Source organism: Nothoprocta perdicaria, unplaced genomic scaffold (genome assembly GCF_003342845.1).
Source record: "Nothoprocta perdicaria isolate Ctin4 unplaced genomic scaffold, notPer1 scaffold_51, whole genome shotgun sequence".
Taxonomy (NCBI): domain Eukaryota; kingdom Metazoa; phylum Chordata; class Aves; order Tinamiformes; family Tinamidae; genus Nothoprocta; species Nothoprocta perdicaria.
In genome coordinates, this window is record NW_020455766.1 from 2,443,600 (window position 1) to 2,467,480 (window position 23,881).

Here is a 23,881-nt window from a genome sequence, read left to right on the forward strand (position 1 = left end):
TTTTTTTTTTTAGGGGGGTTGGCATGAAGGTAGGGATAGACAAGGCTCTAACTCTTCATTACCAAAATGCAGCACATCTTGGGTGCCCATATTCTTACACTGAGACCACTACAACTCAGAGAAGTCCTGATTAGCAGTATGATGGGATAGGAAAAAAAAATAGTGAAAATATAACTGCAGCTAGACCTGAGTAATTCAACCCCTGATACCAGAAGGCTCAGTGCTTACAAATCTCCTTTTAATAATTTATTACAGTACAAGCATAAATTCTCTGGGGAAATTTCAGCAGTTTTATTTACCAGAGTTGTTCTCTCGTTGTTGCTGGAAGAGTTTTCAGAATGATTAGTCTTCAACAGGTTGCAGAATTATGTTTTTTTTATGGTGCTGAATTGATCATATTTTTCTCAGGCTCATGTTTCTAATTTGGATGTTACACAGATTTACAGAAAGTCCATTATCCAGACACCCGTGTATACCATTCTGGCTATGGCAACTCTGCATCTTGGAAACCTCAGCAGGTTTCATACACCATTCTATGTTGAAACAAAACATTATTTTTCTTCTTTTGAAGTCTCATAGTGTACATCCATTTTTTTTTCTTCTTTTAGCAAATTCTAGGCGAATAGGCATCCAACTCCAGTCATTCTGTAACTGGCATTGGATACCTAATATCTTTAAAACCCTTTGGAAATCTCACTTCACAGTAGGTGAAGCTGTGCCAGAGCGTATGCACCTGTGTGCAGGGCCTCTGAGTTATAATGACCTACACGCGAGTAGTTTCAAGCTCTAAATCTGGAGCTCGTGGGCAAAAACCTGAGCAAGCAGACATTTCTGCTTTGTCTTCATTCTGTACCTATTGGGCTCTCTTAGATTGCTAGAGGAATGCAATTCAAGGGCCAAAGTGTCTTCTAAGAGAAGATAATCATCACCTGGTGTGTTCTTTGGCTGTGTGTGCGATATCCAGCATCATATCCAGCATTTCAAGTAGGTAAGGCCCAATTCAGGTCCTAAAAAAAAAATCAATGTCAATACATTGCTCCCAGAAACTGAAAAAAAATAGAGGGGAAAATTGTGGCTTTTCAATCTTATTTTCAGTCAATATTCTGAGTTCTGACTTGACTTCAGGGATACAACAGAATACAATTTTTGCCACTRTCAGCAAGAATCTACCTTGTGCATTCACCTTAATATACTTGGAATTACAGGTGGTCCTACAAAATAGCAATTTAGAACACACCAGCCAACCCAGCTACAGAAAAACATTCATACATTCATTGCTACAGGGCCACTACTCTTTTTTTATTATAGTTCAATTTTTATAGTTCAATATTTGTAGTTCAATTAATCACTTTTTTGTGTGTGTGTGTTCAATCCCTTTAATGCAGAGACCTTACCAGCATGGGTTGGACCTTGATTCTTCATCAGCGGGGCTGCGAATGGTCSTGGGGTCTTTGTGCATCTAGGCTTCCCATTTGCTCCACCTGGATCCTGAGTCTGTATGGCMGTGTTGGAGCAGAAGTGTATTTTTTAGCAGATAGAAATAGTTTGTTGTCGAGTTTAGCCCATTTCCTCTGTTCTACGCCAGTATCAAGAAGAGGATGATCATGGCTTTATGGCAGTACTTCTTTGGAACAGGCCACTCTATAAACGTCTTCCATAGAGCTCTTACTGCTACATCTGTACATTTACTGAAAGGGGTATAGAGGTGGTCTGGGCTTTGTATGTCTCTCATGGTGTCTGCTGGCCACAGTATTCCTCGTAATAGCAAAACAACCCTTCCCATGAAAAACCGTCTCCAGACTAATGGGAAGGACAGCATTTTAGTCACCAAGCAAGGAGAAGCTCTGGTAAATCCAGGAGCCACTCCTGTCTCTCCCAATATTCTTGCATAGTCTCGGCCTGGCCATTTCAAGCCTTTTGCCCTCAACTCCGGCTCCTCGCCTTCCTTGGCAGGATGGCAGTTCCAAGGCTCAGCAGTTGGGCAGTTAATATCTTGGGCAATAGTATGGTCAGTTGTGAAATGAAGAGTAAAGGGATGTAAGTTAGGATGTGGTAAATACAAAAGAAACATTACAGATTTTCTTAAAAGTAGGAAAAAAATGTTCTTGCTGTGACTAAATATATAGTRTTTCAAGCTGGTGTCGGTAACTTGTATTAAAAATGTATACAGCCCTCATTTGATAGGCAGAAGTCAGGCTGGTAGCATATTAAAAAAACAGATGTATTAAAAAGAGCTTTGTAGCTTTGCAAAAGGCAGTTTGTTCAGTTTGCCCTTCTTTTTCTTTTTTTTTTTTTTTTTTTTTTTTTTTTTTTTTTTTTTTTTTTTTTGTCAAAAGCTTCCTCAGCTCTGAGAGATGAATAACGGGTCACATCTGAGTGTCACAATCTGGCTGCTATCAGAAAGAAATCAATATTTAATTCCTGCCAGTACCCGCTTGAGTTTCGTTCTGTGCTATCAAAAGCATCAGTCATGTTCAATAGCAGAGACCTTAGCACATGAGATAAGGCCCAGCTTTACTCTGTGCTTCGGAAACAAGACTCCATTAACCTAAATGCTTATACACAGGCTGGATTTGGCTCAGCAAGCCAAAGCACCTTCTTCAAAATGGCTGGAGTATAAAACGATATTACTAAAGAACACATGGTTTAAGGTACAAGCCACAAAGGTAAAATGAGCAAGAAAAACAGCAAGAACATTGTTCTTGTCCACTTGTGCTCTTCCACCTTTAAGGTGAGTTTAAGACAGCTTTGACTACATGAACGTGTATCTTGGTGCCTACACCAGAATCGTGAGGGGTAAGAGAGCAGTTAGGAACTGCTGCCTTCTCTGGTTGTTGCTGTTCTGTGACATGTGTATTGGGACTTGGTAGAGCCAGTGCACATGAGCTCACAGTGCCGACCATCCAGGTGGATGCACAAGAACTGAGAAACAAGAGCCAAGTAACTTGAAATGCAGAATGGATTAAGTGCTGCCCTGCATTTTAACTACCTCACGTGGAGTAGTTAAAGTAGAGTAAGAGTAAAGTGCGGGTTCATCCTGCTGAAATTTAATCCCGTACCTGASGTGGCGGAGTTAGGAGCACTGTTACCGTGGGCTTTCCCCAGTCGGACAGGCTCCCTGAGGGCAGCGGATCGGTCCTAGGGAATTCACAGCAACCAGCTGCTCGCTGGCTCCTCMCAGGTGGGGAGGAGATGCTGGGGCAAGAGTTTTTGGTGTAGTCAAAAGCCAAGATTTCTTTTATTATTTGCAGCTTCCTTAGCATTTCTAATTCTTTKGAGAAGGTAATGTTTTTGTAAACACTTTCACAAAAGGTGTGTCTGGTTTCCCRAAGAGCTGTGGCTAATGCCACAGTTAGGAAGAGATTCAGGCTTCCATGCTTATGAAGCAGTAATTTCTCAACTCGTATTCCTTCGTTCTGGAGTCGTTTCCCTGTTGGCTCAGAAAATTGATTCCTGCTGCAGGATTCTCTGTAAATCTCAGTCCTCTGAGCAGCAATACATTTTTCAAGACGTATAACTTAATTTTGGTGCTGATGTAAACAAAGCTTCTGCATGCACCCCACACATCCACATTTGTCGAGACAGGTGTGGCCAAGCCATAACAGAGTCACAAAAGTATATACATACAATGCAGCATACCCAGATTCTTAACTCCAAGACAAATTTCTTCTTATAAAGGATTATGACAATAGAGAAAGAAAGTAAAGTTTATAAACAGCATGGAAACATTTTAGCCAAAGACCTTGACAGAGTGTTTTTAAGGATGGGAAACTATTTTTTTTTTTTTTCTGAATTTATTAATTTAAAAGCAAAACAGAAGAATTATCTCTTTGCACAAAGATAATGTCTTGAAGTATGTTAAATATTTTCCTAAGGCCTTTATCAGCAAGAGTGTGGTCACGGCTAGATATTTGAGCCTATAAAAGTGCTGGGATGTAGAGTGTTAAAAAATTAGAACTACCTTCCAAATCATTAGCTTTTCAGTGAGAACAGCGTAATTACAAAAATTAAAAAGAAAAACACATTCTTGCTTTTAATCAGTAAACCACACTGATGAGATTTTTTAAACACACTTGCACATCAGGCCTGATGTGGATCTTTTGGCACTGGTGCATATGGCAGGTATTGCCGGAGAAGTCCTGGTGCCACCCGCAGAGTTACAGTGATGCTCAGAGCAGCGCACGGTCCAGAGGCTGCACACAAGTACACTCTGTAAAGTAACAGGAAGTTTTCAGTAAAAGCCACTTTTTTTTGAGGAACTGTCTTTAAGCAGCCTCAGTTCCTGCGTGTAGCTGCTGTTTGTGTAGCCCCTCGCTTCCCTCTGGCTGTCCATTTGTCTCATAGATTGTGATTATTATTGGTTCGGCTGTGATAAATCTCAACATTGTGCAGTTAGGGAAATGACCCAATATTTCCCTATATTTCACGGAGTTCCACAAAGATCACGTGGATCTGGACCCAAAGGTACAAAGAACTGTAGCTGAAATAATAAAGGACCTTTTTTTTGTTGTTGTTGTTGTTTTGTTTTGTTTTTCTACGCCCTGTTATGGGATATTTCTCTTCCTCTCCTCTCCTCTCCTCTCCTCTCCAACAAAAGAGGAACCCTATGCTTTAAAATCCTTTGTCTCTATTTTGCAGATCATTTACTCATCTCCCTGTAAAAGTAATCCCTTCACACGCCTTCGAAGGACTTAGAGATGCCTTCATCATGTAAGTTGACCATGTTTTCCATAGACTTATCATTGATTTCTTGTGTGCAATTCCATCACAAACCCCCATCATAAGTAATCTAAGTTTGAAATAATTGAAAATATGTTGCTAAAACATACTCATGGAGAAAAAAAAAACAAACTGGGGAAGCATAAACATAGTCATTTTTTTTCTTCTAGGCAGTATAATATAGAAGGTTCTTTGAAAACCTGTTATTTTTAAGTTACAGAAGATAACATTTATCATTTCCCAGAGGACTGGATATAATTTGATAATTGATCATAGGCACTTTGAGTGGTAAAGACTATAGGAATTTATCATAAAATGTTATCGCTGCAATGAATGGTACAGGATTCTGTCATTATATATTTATGTAATGCCCAAGTAAGTTTTTTGATTTGTTTTGGTTTTGTTTTTGTTTAGTTTTTTTGCTGTTCTGCACCAAGAGATAAAGCTCGGCATCCACAACAGCACACATCTGGGAAGAAAAACAAAATCATACATCATGTCTTTAGCCCTATTGATGATATTAAACTTTCAAAATACAATAAAAATCATTATGCAGCTATAATTTAGGGTTTTTCACCTGAAGCTTCCAAACATTTGTATTTGTTTAAATTCCATCAGAAATAATTCCAGTTAATTAATTATGAGTACTGAGTACACACTGCAAGGTAAACATAGGCTTTAACATTTGCATCATTATTCGTGGTCTTTGATATAAAATGATACATTGTCAAGGGAGAGGAAGCAACAAAGAGTCAGATTAGAAGGTTTAGCTGACCTATTTTGCCATATACTGTCATTATTCCAACCAAAAGATGGCAGGTTTGAACCTCCTTTTACTTTTAATTTTTTATTTTACTGGCATTGGATGTTCACTAAAGAAAAATGTTCATAACAAAACAGTGCAATTGGGAATAGGAGATGAACTCCCACAGAATCAATGCCAGCTTCTATTCTAGGGGCACTTTTTAGACTTGCCTTCACCAATAAAAAGCACATAGTATATCAGATGTTAAAATATGCATTAAATGTTAAGTAATTTCTCTTCAAGAAAAAAAATTAGTAAAAAGAAAAACCTTCTGCAYTTCCTGAAGGAAGGGACTTGAAGATTAATGCAAAAACCTGAATATATTCAACTAGATTAATGTAATTTTTCATGTTCATTGGTTAAACGCAAGTGGTCAAATTGTAGACTTGTGGATTTCTGCAGGTCTATCAAGTAGAAAGCAAAATAAACTAGGTCTTTGTGTATTCAACTGCAATTAAATATAGTACAATCCAAAGGCACCATATTCCTACATTCACTTTTATCCTAATGATTAACAAGAACTTAACATTCTCAGATGGGAAACCCAAGTAAGTCTACAAACTTTTTCTTACCTGTGTGATTTCATGCTAAACCTTTCCCAGCTGTATGCACAACCTCATCTTCACAGCAAATATGTTTTGTTCATTGACATTTTCCCTTCCACAAAGAGAATTTAATTGATTTCTATGTCTTTTTAATCTATCTCCAAGTTAAGAGCATAGAAATCAATGTCCTTGGCTGAAGTAAATCTATATAACACTTCATAATTTTATTGAGATTCAGTATTACTTTGAAAAATGCATACTTTTTAATTATAAACCTCTTAAATCATGTATATGGCAACTCATCACCAACTGTAAATCACCTGTTAAATTATTCTGTCTCACTGACACAAGGCATTTAGACAGAGGCAAATGGGAAGGCAGTAGCAGGTRGGAGGAACCAATTGGAAGGACAGCAATTTATACCCCAGGCCTGGAGAAATCTTTCACCTCAAGTCCTGTGAGTAGTCACCAGTGTCTCATCCCTTTCACACTAAGCTCATGGGTCTTAGAAGATCATGCAGGCAGCASGCCATGCGCTCAACATGCATTTTTCATTCACAGATATCTACTGCGATATCAAAAATAATAATCCACCTGTGAATTTATCTGATTACTGGAAAAATCATGATTTTTTCTTTGTAAGAAGTAAATACATATTCCATATATGATTTCTATATGTATTCTTCTTTACTACTACAAATGAAAAAATCAAGTCATCTTTTCCTACAGGTCTTCATAGCACAGTGCAGCCTCTATAGAAATTCTCTTATTGTAATTCTAATTCTAATTCAAATAAAAAAAAAGTCAGAACTTCAAGAATACTAAACCACTAACTACTCTAATGATGAAGAGTCRCTTCCTACCAGCTTGCATATATGTAATGAAAATAGCATTTTAAAACAAAAAATATTCAGCGTGCTGAATGCAAATTTGTGCATTTGTTTGTACATCTGTGGGGTAGATGACAATCGCTCTGTCTTAATAGCATCTGAAGAATAATAAACATTATCTACATCCTTGCTCATGCAGAAAGARCCACTAAATGGGACCAATCATATGAGCAACAGGCTTGCGGGCTTGGACTCACTCTATTTATCTTTGTTCTGGCCCCAAGTCAATGTCTGATCTACAATTTATTGAGAAAAATGGAGATAGGCTGTTATGCAGATAGTTATTAAAAAGAGTTGGCATGTTTAAAGGTTAATACTGCAAAAAAAATCACTCTCAATCCCTACAGGAATAGGTTCTCAAGATTTCTGTGGTGAGACATTGACACTGCTGCTGCTGCTGCTGCAAAAAAAAGGATTGTTTGGGTTTTTAGCAAACATATACAAAAGAAAAATATGAAATGGAGAACTGATTKCTGGTATTTCTTCCACTAATATATTGCTTTGTGTCTGCTTTTTTTGTTACAGTGAAATCTCTCAGAGCGACTCCCTAGAAAGAATAGAAGCGAGTGCATTTGACAACCTTCCCACTTTGTCTGAAATGTAAGTATCAGCTTAAAAAAAAAAGTCTCATGTTGTAATTTAGTATCCCCAAGGACTAAACAGTCTGCAGAGAAGTATTCCTGGACCAAGTCTTCCTGTCTTACTTCAGCTGGCTTTGGATTAGACCTATGATGAGAAACATCTCTCTCCAAAGTACCATAAAAAATAGGGAACACTTTATAAAGTCAAGCCTTGGAGATCTGAATCATGCAGAGACATCCATCTGTATAGAGTGTCATTGCCTTCAGTGAGCTCAGTGGCAGTAATGGAGCTCTGTGTCTGCTTCTACTGCCACTGTCTAGTCGTCTAAGCACAAAAATAATTTGAGATGACAACAGAAGAGAAAAATTGCAAGATGTCACTTTCTTTTTTGAAGTTTTACTTTTCAAAGCCCTGCAACATTTAAATACATCTGTTTAGTATGCATGGCTCTTCTTTTGAGTGYTAAAATATTACTCAAACAGAACACGTACTGATTTTCAACTTGAACTGTACAGCACAGGCATCTGAGAGAGCAAGCACTGACTAGGAGAATGCTCTGAAATATTTTGTGAAATTGGAAACTATAAATCTGATGCAGTACATYATTACTGCATTATTCCTAGTTTTTTTCCCACACCGCATAGTCAGTGATTGGCTTAAAAATGATGGAGCTGAGTGAGGACAAATCTGTCTTTTTTATTATTATTAATTATAAGTGAATTACATTGAAGCTCATTATTTGCTCACATAAGCAAGAGGTGCGGATTTGTCCAGCTCTTCTTGTGTCCAGCTCCCGCTAGCATCAATGCTGGGTTTAAGGAATAAAGGATTTGGCCTGATGTATTCCTGKGCATAGAGAGCTTGTCAGCTGCCTATTTTCCAAAACAACAAACTAAACAAGGCCGCTAGAGAAACGGGAGACTAGCAAGAAGACATGTTTGAATCTTGAATGCTCTACAGGTCTCACACTGCCCCAAGCTGCACTCAAGGGTAATTTCAAAAGATAACCAGGRTAGGCAGTTCAGTGTAGTTCTTGGATTTGAATTCTTGCTCCAATTTCATATGCTAAAACCTATGAATTCTGTAAATCATGTATGCAGAGAGAACTGGACTAGAGTCTTTGTGCTTTATGCCAAGATATGGGTTCATCAGATTATCAAGGAGYGCTTTCCGCATCTGTATTGAGAGGGCAGCCATCAGCAAACAATATTTCTTATCTCCATTTCCACTTACCTCCAATTTCTGCAGATCTAAGCAAAAAGCTGGTGGAATGTCAACTGGAATCTGGTGCTGTGTCACCACTCTCATAATGTGCATGGTGCCCTAACAGTTTAAAACATCCAAGAACTGGTCTCTCCTGGCTTGACAGCATCACTAAGATAACTGCAAGTCAAGTTGATGCCAAAGGGTATGCTGGCAGGGCAGGGACCAGGGTGCACACAGGTACACAAGTTCCTCTCTCAGCTGCACCTCCAAGACCACCTGTTAGAGGCACATTCATCATCATGTGATTTTGTAGCGTTCCTGGCACTGGCAACTCCCATAACGGAGTCCAGCAGCGAGTTCCTCTGCCAAAGCGAAACAAATCCTCAATTAGGGTTTTACTTACCCGTTTTAGCCTAGAATCACAGGATTTCAAAGTCAACTATGACTTCATTTCAGTGTGTGTGGTTTAGAAGAAGAAGATACAAAACAGTTGTCAGTGCAGTTAGCATTGGGCAAGGAACTAAATCCCAGATACCTGCCTAGTTCCAAAGCGGTAGGTCCCAGTACAGGATCAACTTGAATGTGGCAGATTATCTATCTTGCTTGTGTTGTGCTTGCACCTCTGAAACTCCACGATAGAGCAGACCCATTTTGCATTAGGCCTGCCACAAACACAGAACATAATAGTTCTGTCTCAGAGAGCCTGCAGACTGTGCCAAAATGCTAACTCTCACCCATAAATGGGATAGATAGCCAAACTGCTTCAGGAGCATCTTGTGTTGCTTATTCAACAATTGCAACTTGTTKTTCTTATTAATACTGCTGTATGTCTGTTAGCAGTGTAAGAGCCTTCTATCATACCCTGCATTTGACTGTTCTCTGATAAGGCCAATTGCTAGCAAAATTCAGGTCCCTCCCAAATATATCATGATTAAACTATAGTTTTTTTTTTCCATTACAGATTAATCTTGAACACAAAAAATCTCTTGCACATTGAGGATGGAGCATTCAGAAACCTTCCAARGCTAAAATACTTGTGAGAAAGATTTCTATTCCTTCTCTGCTTGTATTCTTTTTCTCTAAAGGAAGAGACAAATTACGGAAAGGAGTATAAAGAGAAAAGAAGCTTTTCATGCATTGCAGCACACTAAAAGTAYATGCCTCATTTACCATAACTTTAATGTGCAGTTAACGAATTGTGAGATCTTTTAATGGCCCAAAAATAAATTAACCCAGGGCAGACCAGGAATGGACAAAACTATAACAAAATAGGCTAATTAATTCTGCTATGTGCTTATTTCTAAAAGAAAGCTTTCAGATAGACAAGATACTATGCAAAGAGAGGCAAATAAAATTCTCTTCTTTGTGCTTAATGTAGAGACAACATACACAGCTTCTCCAGGAAACTGCCTGAGAATGCTACATATATAATTTCTATGTGTCTTACAAAAATAATCGTAGCTGAATTTTAAAAAATCATGTATTTCACCCACCTTTTAAAGCAAAGTTAGCTTTGCTTTAAAGTTAACTTTGTATTTGCAGAGTTGGCTTCTTGGCGCATTCCAGTCTTGAAACTCTTTCTGCTGTAAGTGGCAATTATGCTTTTCTCTAGGAGCATTTGTAATACGGGAATAAGAGAATTTCCAGATCTGACGCAGATCTTCTCATTAGAAGCTCATTTTATTTTGTAAGTAGAGACCCAGTCTAACCCAATATGAGCCTTGCCATCTTGTTCCTATGCAGCTGACAAAAAYACTTTTCTTCCCAAAGGGAGCTCTGTGATAATCTGCGTATGACAACTATCCCTCGAAATGCTTTCCAAGGGATGAGCAATGAATCACTGACACTGTGAGTAAAACAGTCATAGTTCCAGTTCCATCTATGAAGGTAATGTTTCTGTTTGAGGGAAGTAGCTTCACCTTATAAACTTCTTGAAATTAATGCCTCTAGAATAGATGTCTGGAATGCAGGCTAAATTTGAAATGCTTAGGAGGTAAAGAGTTGCTTTTCAGCTGGTAGCTTTTATGGATGCCCTCTGAGCACATTTTTTTCCTTAAGGCTAAATTAGGAAAGAAACTATGAAAAAGGAGACCAAGTCCTCATCTTCAACACAGTATTGTTTTTAAAACTACTGTCATCTGGACGTAAACTCCAAAAGCTACATGTGCCAAAGTCTGTCTCTTTCSCTCAGGGATGTGGTCTCCTCTATTAATACATTCAAGAATAGACCAGACTAACACCACTGATCCACACTTCAGCTAGAAGGGTGAGCCAGCTTCTTGGCTGCTAAAACAAGGAAGGCTGCTGAGCTTCAGATGTGCAGGGTCCCCACAGGACTTGCAGAAACAATCACTAGCTACTCTGGCACTGCAATCAAAAAAGAAATGCTGCATTTGTGCTTTGTTTCCCCAGTCATCGCTGGGAAATGGAATTCTAACCCTAGATGCCTTTTGGGAGGTTTTGCAGCAATTTAGCCCTAAAGAAAATGTATATGTAAGAATTTGGTGCATTTTACACCTGGTTCCCTTTCTCCATGAAAAAAAATGTGTGCTTCTAACAGTAATTTTGTAGGAAATAAGCAGTAATATTGGACTGAAGCCCTCAGAAGGCAGAAAGCGCACTTGATTGTGTGAGAAAAACTGCCCCAGTTCTCCACCGTCAGCAGGGACAAGCTCTTGACAACAATCAAATACTTTGCATGTCTCTCTGATAGCAGCAACTTTCTCACAAAGAGATTTGTTAGCAGGGTGCTTGTATTAGCAAAGAGCAGGAAGGGAGAGGACAAATTCATGCAAAATACAGATGCTTGTTATTACCATGATTTCCCCTTGCTCAGCTTACTTTGATTCCTATTAGTGTCCACACTGAGACTTTCTTTTTAGCAAGTAGTGGATTCATTGCTACAGCCACCTGTGAGACAGGTGGGCTTAATGGTAAGTAAAATATCACATCCAAGGAAGATGAAAGCAGTGGACAGCCAAGGTGAGGTGTCACCTGCTGAGACAGCAAAAACATTATGTGGATTTTGGAGTACATGGGCGTCACAATAATTACTACCAAGAAATGCTCAAACAGCAAAAAATGCAGACTGAAGCACCCATCCACGGGACGTGCCTGTGATTCATTCAGGCCACCTGAGGAAGGAGCAGCTGAGCAACAGAGGGCAGCATCAGGCCACCTGTGGAGTGTTGTAGCAACCAACACCAATGGGGAGGCAAATACATAAAGCTAAACTTTGCAGACTAGACTKATTTTTAAAAGGCAGCTGGCGTCCAAACTGGGAGCCTTTCCTTTTTCTATTTTTTTTTTCATTTTCCAAAACCCCAGCACACAACTCACCAAATATTTTTACAGACTAGCAGTGCACATGAACAAGTGCTCTAGTTGACTAAATTAGGCCCTTCAGTCAGCAGGCTGATGTGCTGGTGTGACAGTAATTTGTGCACAAATTTTTCTGTATTGACCAATACCTTTGCAAACTGTCAGAGGAACTGGACATAAACCTGACCTAAGGCTAGTCCTACACAAAGTTATCCTCTGTGCCTTTTTTCTGCTAGGAAGTTCTCAAAATAACTTCAGTAAAATTATGATTCTGTTAAAAGTAAAAAGAAAAAAATATACAAGAGACTGAAAAAGATGCTTAAAATTTTGCTGCAACCCCAAAGCATATAAAATGGAAGGGTCTAAGTCCCAGCTGGGAAATAACCAGTCGAATCATTTTTCTCCTACTGTTTTGTGATAAAGAACTCACAACAGGAATAAGAGAACTACCTAATCAGCAGCTCCCTGATTGTAGAGCTGTGCTTTAACTCCAGCCTATGTAATTAGCTGTAATTAGCTGAAGTAATTCTGATTGTTGCAGCATGGTCTAGTGATGTACAAGTAATCCATAAAGGTGTAAATTCAGCCTACGGTAACACTTTGCACTACTAATAGCTAATTTAGTCTTTCCAGTAGTTAGTTTTTCATRTGGATGTGGGAAGAGGGTGCACAGAGAATTGATGCTGCATATTCACGGTGAATTTTAAGGAAATTACTAATATCCAGCAAGCATATTTTGAATGCTGTCACATTGATTTAGTATTAAAATTAGAGTGCAGTGGAACTGTAATGCACTTACTGTAAATTCATTCATAGGAAAGTGTGAGGTGTGATCGGAAGTAAAATTCATATTTAAAGTGGTACAGGATTTATATTTGTAAATAGATATGAAATGTCTATTTGAGTGTGACTGAGATGACAGCTGCCCTTACAATATGTTAATCCCAAGTTGCTGAGGAGGTCTCAGTGGATAACAACACATAGTCAAAGCCACCTGGGAACTGGAACTCATGAACTATCTGCATTGTCAGTCCCTGCTGCTTCCCATTTCAGCCCACCCAAAAGCAAGTGAAAAAGCATCAAGAAAACATTTGTAGAGATAAAGGGTGCATTTATAAACTGCATCAAATTTTATATTAAGGCAGAATACTAAAGAAAACAGATATATGCAAATTATTTTGGAAACATTAACTTGGCCACCTGTTGCCCAAATGGATTTTTCCCAGTGAAATCAGACCCACAGCTCTTATCTCCTAGCGAAGGAAAGGAGCTGGAATGTAGGTGCTGTGGGCCCAGCCTTGAGGTTCCCCCCATGGGGAACTAAGACACAGCAATGGGCCCCTCGTCTCCCCGAGCGGCCAGCCACSTTCCTGTGCACAGCTGAAGCCTGGCCGCGTGCTGAGCAGAGCACTAACAGCTCAACACACGCTGGGCTAGGAGCGAGTCACCCCCGGCTCTGCCAGCCACCCCTCGGGCTCTAGCAGGACTTCTGTATCCACACGGGATTCGCAATCCAGCAGCACCCACTGGCCTTCAGCACAGCTTTCCAGCTTGGATTTCTCTGACCTCTGCAGTCTTGCAGCGCTGCCTGCAATTTGGCACTGCTGCCATAGGGAGGATGGAAAGAAAAGTCACAGCCGAGCCCCAGCCCATTGACTCGGAGGGTAGAGTCCTATGCAGAAACCACAGAATCCAGGTCTATTGTTTCATAGAGAAGTCTTGCATCCAGTTTTTTCATGCAAGGCTCTTACCTGGAATAGTGTCGTGTTTGGGGATCTCAGTTCAAGGTAAGCACAGGCACTGACCTGCTCAGAGCAGGGAAATTCTGCATGGAAACACCAGTTCTCCTAAGCATAAGGTGTTTAGTGAATTTAAGTTGCAATTTTATCATGATTTTAAAACTATGTCAGTCTTGCCTACCCCATGCTAGTGTTACCTATGTCCTTTATAAGCCAGACTCTCAAGTATTAAAACAAATACAGTTTTAAGAATTGAAACGTACAATAATGWAATATTCTATTTTCCCAAATCTCTTTTCCTTATGCATTTTTTTTTTATTCTCAGCAAATTATATAAAAATGGATTTGAAGATATCCACAGTCACGCCTTCAAYGGGACAAAGCTCAATCAATTGTGAGTATGTTTTCCCTTCTCAGGATTTTTCTTTACGAGTAAACCATAATTCCATGCTCTCAAAGGCTCACCATTCATATCAGCTGCTGCATCTTGCACTTCCTGATGCCCACTGGAAAGCTGCAGATTTTGGCGCCATTGACCTTTGCCACTAAGTKGCTGATTCTGCAGTATTTACTGTGTTTTTCTTGAAACATCATCTTTGGAAATAATGCAGTTACAAGAACAACTCTTCTTAATTACTAAAGTGTAATAAATTTCTAAACTTAGCAGCAGTTGTGTAAAACTTGAAAACGTAGCTCAAACCCAGGGAAGCGTAGAAGAGTTAATGGTGTTTGATTCCACAGAATTCTGAAGGACAATAAAAACCTCAGGAGAATACACAACGACGCCTTGAGGGGGGCCACAGGGCCAGATGTTCTGTAAGTATCAAAGCACTTTATTACCTGATTTTATAGGTGTCCCCCCTGTGCTTAGTAAACTACATTATTTCAGCGAAAAGGGAGGGTGTTTTTGGTCTTTGCTTGCTTTTTGTTTTTCTTTAGAAAGGATACTGGACCTCCTACCTTCTACAGACCAGTGAGACATATTAGTGCAATGCCATGAAGCATTGTGTGTTTTAATTAATATGTTTTAACTAGTAACTGTTCAATTAAAGCACCTAAAGCAGCCTGTAAGAGCAAAGAAAAGAGCTAGGGTGGTGTTCTTACTGTGAAGCTGGCTAGAGTCACATTTCTCCACCTTATTTGTCTTTCCCTGGCCTAAGTAACCTTCCCTTGGATCCATGCACAGTGATTTCCAAGMAAAGTTAGGACACAAACCTCATTGTGGGGTGTTTCAATTTCCCCAGGACAACATCAGCTTCTTGCCTAACTGGGCTTCAGATGTAATAGAGAAGCACTTAAATTCTTGATTGAAACTTTCACATTACCTAAACAGCACGCTCCAAGAACACCCCCTGGAATAAGCTCTTGGGACAGATGGGTAGGAAGAGGCCAAGTTGTTGGCTTAGACAGAAGACATTAGCTTTAGATATAAGAACCAGGAATTCACCTGTACCAAGTAGAGACCAAGTCAGGCAGACATGAACTTTAGTGTCTCAGGGCTGGACATYAGCTGAGTACAGACAAGAAAAGAAAGGATACCTGTCTGTGCTGCAGATCCAGTGTTGAAGTTGCTTTATGGATTTAGACCTTTGTGAATAACTGAATCACTGTTATCCAACTTCATGCTTTGTTGCTGTTTTTATACGTATCAAAAGAAAATGTTCTCTTTACTTTGCAGGGATATTTCTTCAACAGCTCTGGAATCCCTGCCTAGTTATGGACTGGAGGCTATTCAAGTCTTAAACGCAACATCATCTTACTCTTTAAAGAGACTGCCACCACTGGATAAATTCAGTAACCTTCTGGAAGCTGTTTTAACTTATCCCAGCCACTGCTGTGCTTTTAGAAATATAAGGACTGAAAAGTAAGCCCAAATAGCACAGTATTGTATCACTGTACTTCAGAAACTCCAAAATGGCAATTCTGCTTTGTTCAGCTCACAGAACCTTATCCTTATTCAAGTTACAARAAAGCTGTGGAACATAACAAGGCATCACACAAACAACAGATGTCTGCCAAAGCCAGCAATCTAATTTCCCTTTATTTCAGAACAGAAATGGATGTCATCCTGTGCCCAGTATCTGCCAGCAGGAGCATTATTCTAAGTTTGCTTAAGGCTTACATTTTCCTTCATATTTCAATTAAAAAAAAAAAAAAAGGAAGAAGTTCTAGCAAATGGAAAACGTATTTCCACCACAGTCAACAGCGTGTTGTCCTAAATAAAGAACTTCCTGCAGCCTTTAGCTAGGCAACTTAYTTAATGCAGGTGATATGATGACCTTGTAGAAATGGCAGGCTTTCAATTACACATTTACCAAAATAAGTATCTGACACAACCTGAAGAAGCTCAGTTCCAAACCCTTCAAATAAGAACAGATAATGCTATTCTTCCTGTTTCCAAGTTGGAAACTGCACAGGAAGAACTTTGGATTTGCTGATTGGGGACAATCAATCATGTACAAACAGGGGTAATTTTCTAGCATTTCTGTGTCAGTAAATCAGCTCTCATTTGGTTTTAGGCAGCCAAAGCCACTCCAAGAGAGTTCAGCTGAGGCTATGGACGTGCCACACTTGTAATCTATGGGTCTCTAGTGAAGACTACAGAAAAGATGTATTAGGCAGCTAGTTGTGGGAAACCACATTCATGTGCGACTTGCCTGCCATCATGTAAGGATTGTGTTGCAAGAGCAGGAATAGACTCCAAATCTTTGCAGCAGTTAGATACTTTCTCTGTACACTTATTTTACTACATGGTTCCTGCTCCTACAGGAGTCAAGCAGTTCCTACTGTCACGCACTCCCATGTAATTCCATATCTACTGAGCTGGCATTCAGGTCTAGAGCAGCCTRTTTCTGTCTCCTACTAGGCACTTCTGTGGCCTTGTACTCTGCCTACAGCCATCCTGCCCCAGTATAACTACCCTGTCCTAGATCCCGTTCCTCAACACCTATGAACTGTGCTATCCGGTCACTGAGCTATGGTGGTCTTACTACCTCTGACACAACATTTAAACCAGCATCAACAATCTTAAGGAAACAGTCTTAAAATCCAATATTCTGGAGACTTCTGGGGTGCCATAGTGGCGTGCCCATCCACGGAGCCATGTAAGAGGAGGAAGGTAGGGTTTTGTTCTCAAGATTTTCCTCCACTGGACAGAATGTAAAGCAAAAAGCAGCACATAGCACCACCTAAAAAAATACAAAAAAACCCAACTTCTCTTGTCAACTCGTTATTTAGAAATATCAGATGGGAGTTTATTTTAGTATTTTAAACCACTATTTCTCTTGCTGTAAATAAATCTTTCAATAGGTTTCCAAGATTCTCTTAAAAAATACTCAGAAGAGCTTAGGGTTTTTCCAAGATCTTTCTACTGCCACAGAAAAGAAGTCAGACAAAGGTATTTCTTGGAAGAGAACATGCCCCATAATTTCAAAGCCTCAAAATTAGAAATTTTAGCAAATACATGGTCTTTTCATTTGTTCTTCACAAATTACYTTTTTTCCTACATTTGAAGTCTACAAGCAAATTCCAAGCAATTTTTTTAAAAGAATAAGACCAGCTTTCCAGCACTTGTAAAAAGATGTACTTCTYTAGAAGCCAGCTTAGCTGCTACCACCTACAATGGCTGAGAGTCTGTCCCATTTCAATATAGTCAATATTTCACTACAATATTACAGAATATAATTGAGAATGATTGAAGTATACATTGAAAATCAACTTTCTTTTCATCCTTATTACAGGCCAAATTCCTTGCTTTCCATTTTTGACAACTTCTCTAAAGAGTGTGAAAGCACCATGAGGAAATCAGCTAATGAAATATTGTAAGTACCTCTCTATATCCAGAAGCTGGAAATAGCATGTTTGCTATTTTTGCAGTTTTGCATATGCATTTTTGTGGAACAGCATGTCTTCTATTACAGTTCAAGTTACAAGAGTTGCACAGTGATAATTTTACTATTATTTAATCAAGATTTGTGATCTTAATTTTTCAGAACCGCCCCCCCCAAAATAATCTCTTGGATTGTAGTCATTTCCAGGTGAATTATTAAGTCTTTCAAAACAGTGATTAAGTATTTGAGAAAGCTAAGAGCCTATGTGGACACTTTCTATGCCTATGTCTAGTAGATAAGTGTGGCTGTGTGTTTCAAAGAAGACATGCCAATGTTAATTTTCGCTAATAGAAAAGAATGTGTCAAGTTTTCCATGAAACAAAAGGAGTTCCTGAGTTATAAGAACTTTGGTGACTTGATACGTTTGTTTTACCTGCTCTAATTGTGTCTTTCCCTATCATCACACTTCTGTTTGACAGTGTCAAGCAAGACAATAAGAACTGCTAATATCAAAACTAATAGTCTGAATCTACTAGTTGCTGAAGCTGTTTGCTTTGCTAAGTCCAGTTCCAGCAGCTCTCTGAGCAGAGGCCATGAGCAGAACTGCAGTCACTGCAATGGAAGAAGGGTCGTGATTCTGAAGCAGAACGGCTGCAAGCAGAAGAGTTTGGGGACCACAATAGAAATTGGCTCAAAATCCAGAGCTATCATTACAGACAAAAAGCTTGCCCAGGTCTATAAATAAAGAGGCAAACATAGTCCCTCTTCTTCCAACTTAAGCTGAGCAAGCAAATGCAAGACATGGGGCATTTTTTCATGCAGATAGAAAGCAGTTAGGATAAGAAGCAATCGGGAAGCTCAGTAAAGATATCTGAGAAGCAGCCCTACTTCATTTGCCAGTTAAGACCTTGATCCAGAAAAATAATTTAATGTCTATACTCAGGTGAGATGGAATTTTAAGCTGGTATTTAAATTGACCCAGAGCTACCAATTCTCTGCATGTTCTCCCAATGAACACTAATGATTTTCATGATTGTTTAGTTGTGAAATCATAGTTATTCTGGCATGGAACCAGAAGGATAAGTGCTTGCTTTTAAATTTTTTTTCCTTTTGTAGGCTTATCTCCACATTATTAATGACCTGGAGATTAAAAAGTGTTATTTTAAACACCTAAAACCATGTGTAATTACTCATTTCTCTTTCACTGCTTTGGCTTTTGTTAGACCAACACCTGTCATTATTTGTTAACAACCATCTCAACACAGTGAAAGAGCTTTTCTACCTGTGTTGCTAGATGTAGTCAAAGAATTACAGGGTAGGGGGCTAGTATATAGGAGGCACTGAGACCTAGAAGACAAACTCCATAAGATGCTGCTCTTGCACCTTCCGTGCTGCCCCGTGCCCTTCACAGTACTTAAAGATTAACCATGTCATGGGGTGACCCCTCAGCGAGCTGCTGTGCCCTGCACGGCTTTGAACCTGAGGATCTCTGGAGATTTTCCTSCTCTGTGCCCTCCCCGCTGCAGGGACCTCCAGTCTCCGATACTACATTTGACTTGATCCTTCTGGGCAGCTCCAGCCGGCCCAGCAGCTGGCGAGGAGCAGCACGTGGAGAGCACGGCGAGGCTCTTCCCCCTTCCACATCTAAGCTACATTTACCCCGTCAGGGCCCTGTGTCCAGTCTAACCTTCATATATCCCTACACACCAAAATATTCTTCCAAGTTAACCATGCACTTCCACTCGCTTTAYAATACTGCTAACCTGCAATTTCTTAGCATTTCTCACCTAGAAAGCAATCCAGATAAAGCACTTACAACCAGGTTTGAGAGAGCATCGCTCTGGAAGTGGCTGTGGCCTCTTCTGCTCTCCCAGTCTGCCAGCAAGCAGAAGCCATCCTTACCAGGCTTCATTGGGTGCAAACACTCTGTAGAAACACAACTAGAAAGTATGTGCTTTAAAACAWCTTTCATCCGGTGTATTTTATAAAAGAATGCGAGCAACACGTAACAGATAGTTCCAAGCCATTCACTTTTTGTGTGGGGTTGTTCTTCAACAGCTACAGGGATGACTCTTACAACGCATCGCTGTGGTCACTGGAAAAGGACACGGCCTCGTTGGCAGCGGACGAAGAAGCCTCTCCTTACAGCTATTCAGCTCTTTTTGACGAGGACGAAATGGCTGCCTTAGGTTTTGAGTATGACTTTTGTCAACCGAAGATACTCACGTGCACTCCRGAGCCAGACGCGTTCAATCCCTGCGAGGACATCCTGGGCTACAGCTTTCTCCGAATCCTCATCTGGTTTATAAACCTCCTGGCGATCGCCGGCAATTTCACGGTGCTGCTCGTCCTCCTGACGAGCCACTACAAGCTCACGGTCCCGCGCTTCCTCATGTGCAACCTCTCCTTCGCCGACTTCTGCATGGGGCTCTACCTGCTGCTCATCGCCGCCGTGGACGCGCAGACCAGCGGCCAGTACTACAACCACGCCATCGAGTGGCAGACGGGCAGCGGCTGCGGCACGGCCGGCTTCTTCACGGTGTTTGCGAGCGAGCTGTCGGTGTTCACGCTGACCGTGATCACCGTGGAGAGGTGGTACACCATCACCTACGCCATGCGGCTCGACAGGAAGCTGCGGCTGCGCCACGCCGTGCCCGTCATGCTGGGCGGCTGGCTCTTCTCCATCGCCATCGCCRCCATGCCCCTGCTGGGGGTCAGCAGTTACATGAAGGTCAGCATCTGCTTGCCCATGGACGTTGAGACGGCGCTTTCGCAAGCCTACATATTGACTGTCTTGGTGTTAAACGTTGCGGCCTTTGTTGTCATCTGCGCTTGTTACGTTAAGATTTACATAGCCGTTCAAAACCCGGAGCTGGTGGCTGCCAATAAAGACACCAAGATCGCCAAGAGAATGGCCATCCTCATCTTCACCGATTTCACCTGCATGGCCCCCATTTCCTTTTTTGCCATATCCGCCGCCTTCAAAGTGCCTCTCATCACAGTGACCAACTCCAAGATTTTGCTGGTTTTATTCTACCCGGTGAACTCCTGCGCGAACCCCTTCCTGTACGCGATTTTCACCAAGGCCTTCCGAAGGGATTTCTTCCTGCTGCTGAGCAGGCTGGGCTGCTGCAAGAGCCGTGCCGAGCTCTACAGGATGAACTACTTCTCCGCCTACACCTCCCACTGCAAAAACGGCCCCAGCAAAGCGCCACGAGCGCTGCTGCTCCTCTCCGCCCTCGAGAAGCCCTTCCCAGCGGTGCGGGACGCGGCCGCGCGCAAGGAAAGTTAACCTGGAGCAGCCCTCGCTCCTGCTCCGTACAGCGTCAGCCGTGACCACTCCAGGGCCTGCTGCAGTACCTCGAGCGTTTTGCAGTAAATAAATGTGACAATAATTCTTACACAACGTTACTGTCCTGAGCTTCGCAGTAACATTTTTCCCTTTTCTTTTGTTGTTGCAGTAAATATGGAAGATGCTTGTTAGGCAAAATGCGTCTTTTGAGGGGAGCTTGGGGAGTCCAAATGTGGAGCTTTGCACCTCCCCAAGCTGACTGGACTCCMATGTGCTCTTGAAGTTACCGGGTGCTGCTTCTACTCAAAGCAGTGGTGCAGCCTGGCTCCCTTCTCTCCAGATGTGCTTCCCTGGGGCATTGAAAGCCTCTCTGCCTCCTCAGGACTTCCTCTCCCCTCCATCGGCTGTGCTGGCATTGCTGGGTTAACAGAGGGGCATTAGGCTCGATGCCTCCCTGCAGTTCGTCAGCAGAAACTCCCCATTACAGCACCCAGCTAGAGAGCAACGTGCAGGCAGGGGGTTGCAAAGGTGTCGCCCAAGGTGACATCTGACCTGCTGAACCTTCGTGACCGGCAGGCTCACAGTTTACRCTGGAGCTCAGACTGAGCTTGTAGGCAAGAGATTTACTTTAAGAGAGATTAACCTGTACCCCCACCATGTACAACCTGGAAGTAACTGAGATTACCCCAACTGCCCCACTTACTCCACAGCACGCTTCGTGTATTGTGCACGCGCACACACGCACATGAAGTGCAGCCCACGAAGGCCCCGTCGCAGCAGCAGGATRGCTGCTACCTGCACAGACAGGTAACTGCTGCCTTGATTTATCTTCAGGAACAATATTGCGCATTATTTTCTTCTCTCCCCTTGCTGGCATCACCGAGGACTTCTTGGCACTCACATTCCACCCCYTTTTCCAGCTGCTTAAGCAGAACAGTTACTTCCCAGTGGCTGTTTTCCCATAGAAATCTATCTTTTCTTTCACCATGCTCTGCCTGATGCTAAGGAGATCCAGATTTGTGGCTGCTCTCCTAACTTCAGTCAGGACTGAACATTCCCTTGTTGTACAACATTTATTCTGTTCACAKAAAACAGGCTGCCACTCATGCAGCTCGGTTGCCGTAAGCTAACAACCCACTGCACAGAAATGGGAGAATTAGACCTGTAAGTCCTCACCTGGATCTCATGGGGCAAATAGCCTCTCATGGGTGACAGGCTGCACATTGAACCGAATGCCCTGAAGCCCTCTGTGCTCCCACTGCACAGCAGATCTGCCCTGCCACCTTCAGGGGAGGCCACATTCTGCCCTGGCGTGATGTGCTGAGAATGAAGGCCTTGGTTATTGAATCCTCAACAAAAGTTTGGTCACATCGGCAAAAAATGCATGCAGTAGCTCCAAGCTGCAGAACCAGCTGTCCCTTGGGTTGCTTATTCTTGACTAGTTGCATTACCTCAAAGAGGAGGTACACGGGACTGCCGACCGTTTCTGTCAAAAGAACATGCTGGTCTGAGACCCACACTCAGCCATTTTTGGTTCACAGAGGCTAAAGCAAATGCTTTTCATTTGGGCTTCCAACTGTTGATCTTCTCAGATCACATTCCGTGCAGGATATATCCCTGATGCCTGAAGAGGCCCCGGCCACATCCTCAGCTCACAGGACACCCCTTACCCTGCAGGCAGGCCAGGAACAGAGCTGTGTAAGAGTCCCTCATTATATCAGCTCCTCACGGCCAGTGAAAACGTGATACACAAGAAGGAAGTGCCATTTACTGCAGCCAGCAGCCACTCTCGACTGTGTATTTTTCTTGCCCAACAGAGTCTTTCACTTCAAAATCTCTAATAGAAATGGAGTAAAAACCTGTGTTCCAAAGCACTCATCTGGCTGCCAAGACACAACGCTGCATTTCAAGTTTTGCATTAGCCAAAGCGATTCTTTGTACTAGTGTCTGGTTTCTCATTAGCTTGTAATTGCCTAATTAGAAATAGCGYCCGTGGCCCTGGCGGCACCGTGCACCAGCTCCGCATCCCGCAGGGCCGGGAAGCAAAGGGCACTGCTAAAAATACTGCTTAGGAGCAGCAAAAGCACAAGCCAGGCTCCTCTCTAGACCTACCAGCTTCTGAGCCCAGTAAAAGAGAACTGAACTACTTTCAGGCKACTTAGCTGTAAAAGGAACTTAAGACACTGTAAAAATAGAAAATGGGGCTGTGGGCTTTTCTGGCCTGTCTCAAATGATTTCTGAGATTGTTTCTCTAGATGGCACAAGGAAGAACCTACACCCATTCTGGGACAGGCCAGCACAGTGTCTGGAGCAGATATTGCCCCCACTTACCCGGGTTACAGGTCCGGGGGACAAGCACTTGCAAGCACAGCCTTCCTTTCCACCTAAGGAGATCAGAAAACTGTCCGTGCAGGAGAAAGGACTTGGAAACAGTGACAGTACAGCTCTTATAACTGATCTGAGAAAGAGGATGTGCACACAACAGCAAAACGGAAGGAAAGCTGCGAGGATTTTCCTTTTTGTGCTTGGCTGTAAATTCAGTGATATCTTCCATGGAAGAAACAAGCACCATTTTTTTTTTTTTTATTTAGAGAGAGAGCTGTCAAGTAGTGCCGCACACAAAACTGAACAAATAAGAGGGAGGCCTTATTAAATATTTAGATTCATGCAAAGCTTCTCCTACAAGTTACAGCTCTTTTTCCGCCTCATTGTTCTGGGGAAGCTTTCCTTCTCGCGTTGTGCAGTTCCAGGCAGCAGCTCACTGAGGTGCAGCCAGTGAGCCAGCTGGAGGCACAGACCCCTTAGCACACCTGCAGGCAGGGGCACTGGCTGAACTGTGGCCATCAAAGGCATCCACGCAGCAAACTGCTGAGACCAAAAACACTCCGAGCTGTCGTAGCTACAGAAATTGAATTCAACTTGCATTTTAATAAGGACCTTTTTGCCCAGCGT

General features: G+C 41.7%; 1 protein-coding gene across 1 annotated transcript; it reads left to right on the top strand.

The window, feature by feature from the left end:
- Nucleotides 1–4,627: 4,627 nt before the first annotated feature.
- Nucleotides 4,628–20,929, top strand: LOC112954856 (lutropin-choriogonadotropic hormone receptor; the record flags this gene model as incomplete). Its single annotated transcript, XM_026048122.1, has 10 exons — nucleotides 4,628–4,710; nucleotides 7,485–7,559; nucleotides 9,709–9,783; nucleotides 10,360–10,434; nucleotides 10,518–10,595; nucleotides 14,133–14,201; nucleotides 14,549–14,623; nucleotides 15,486–15,671; nucleotides 17,548–17,628; nucleotides 19,696–20,929. Coding segments are annotated over 10 exons (2,031 nt in total), but the record flags the coding sequence as incomplete, so codon positions are not given.
- Between the last annotated feature and the right edge of the window lie 2,952 nt (nucleotides 20,930–23,881).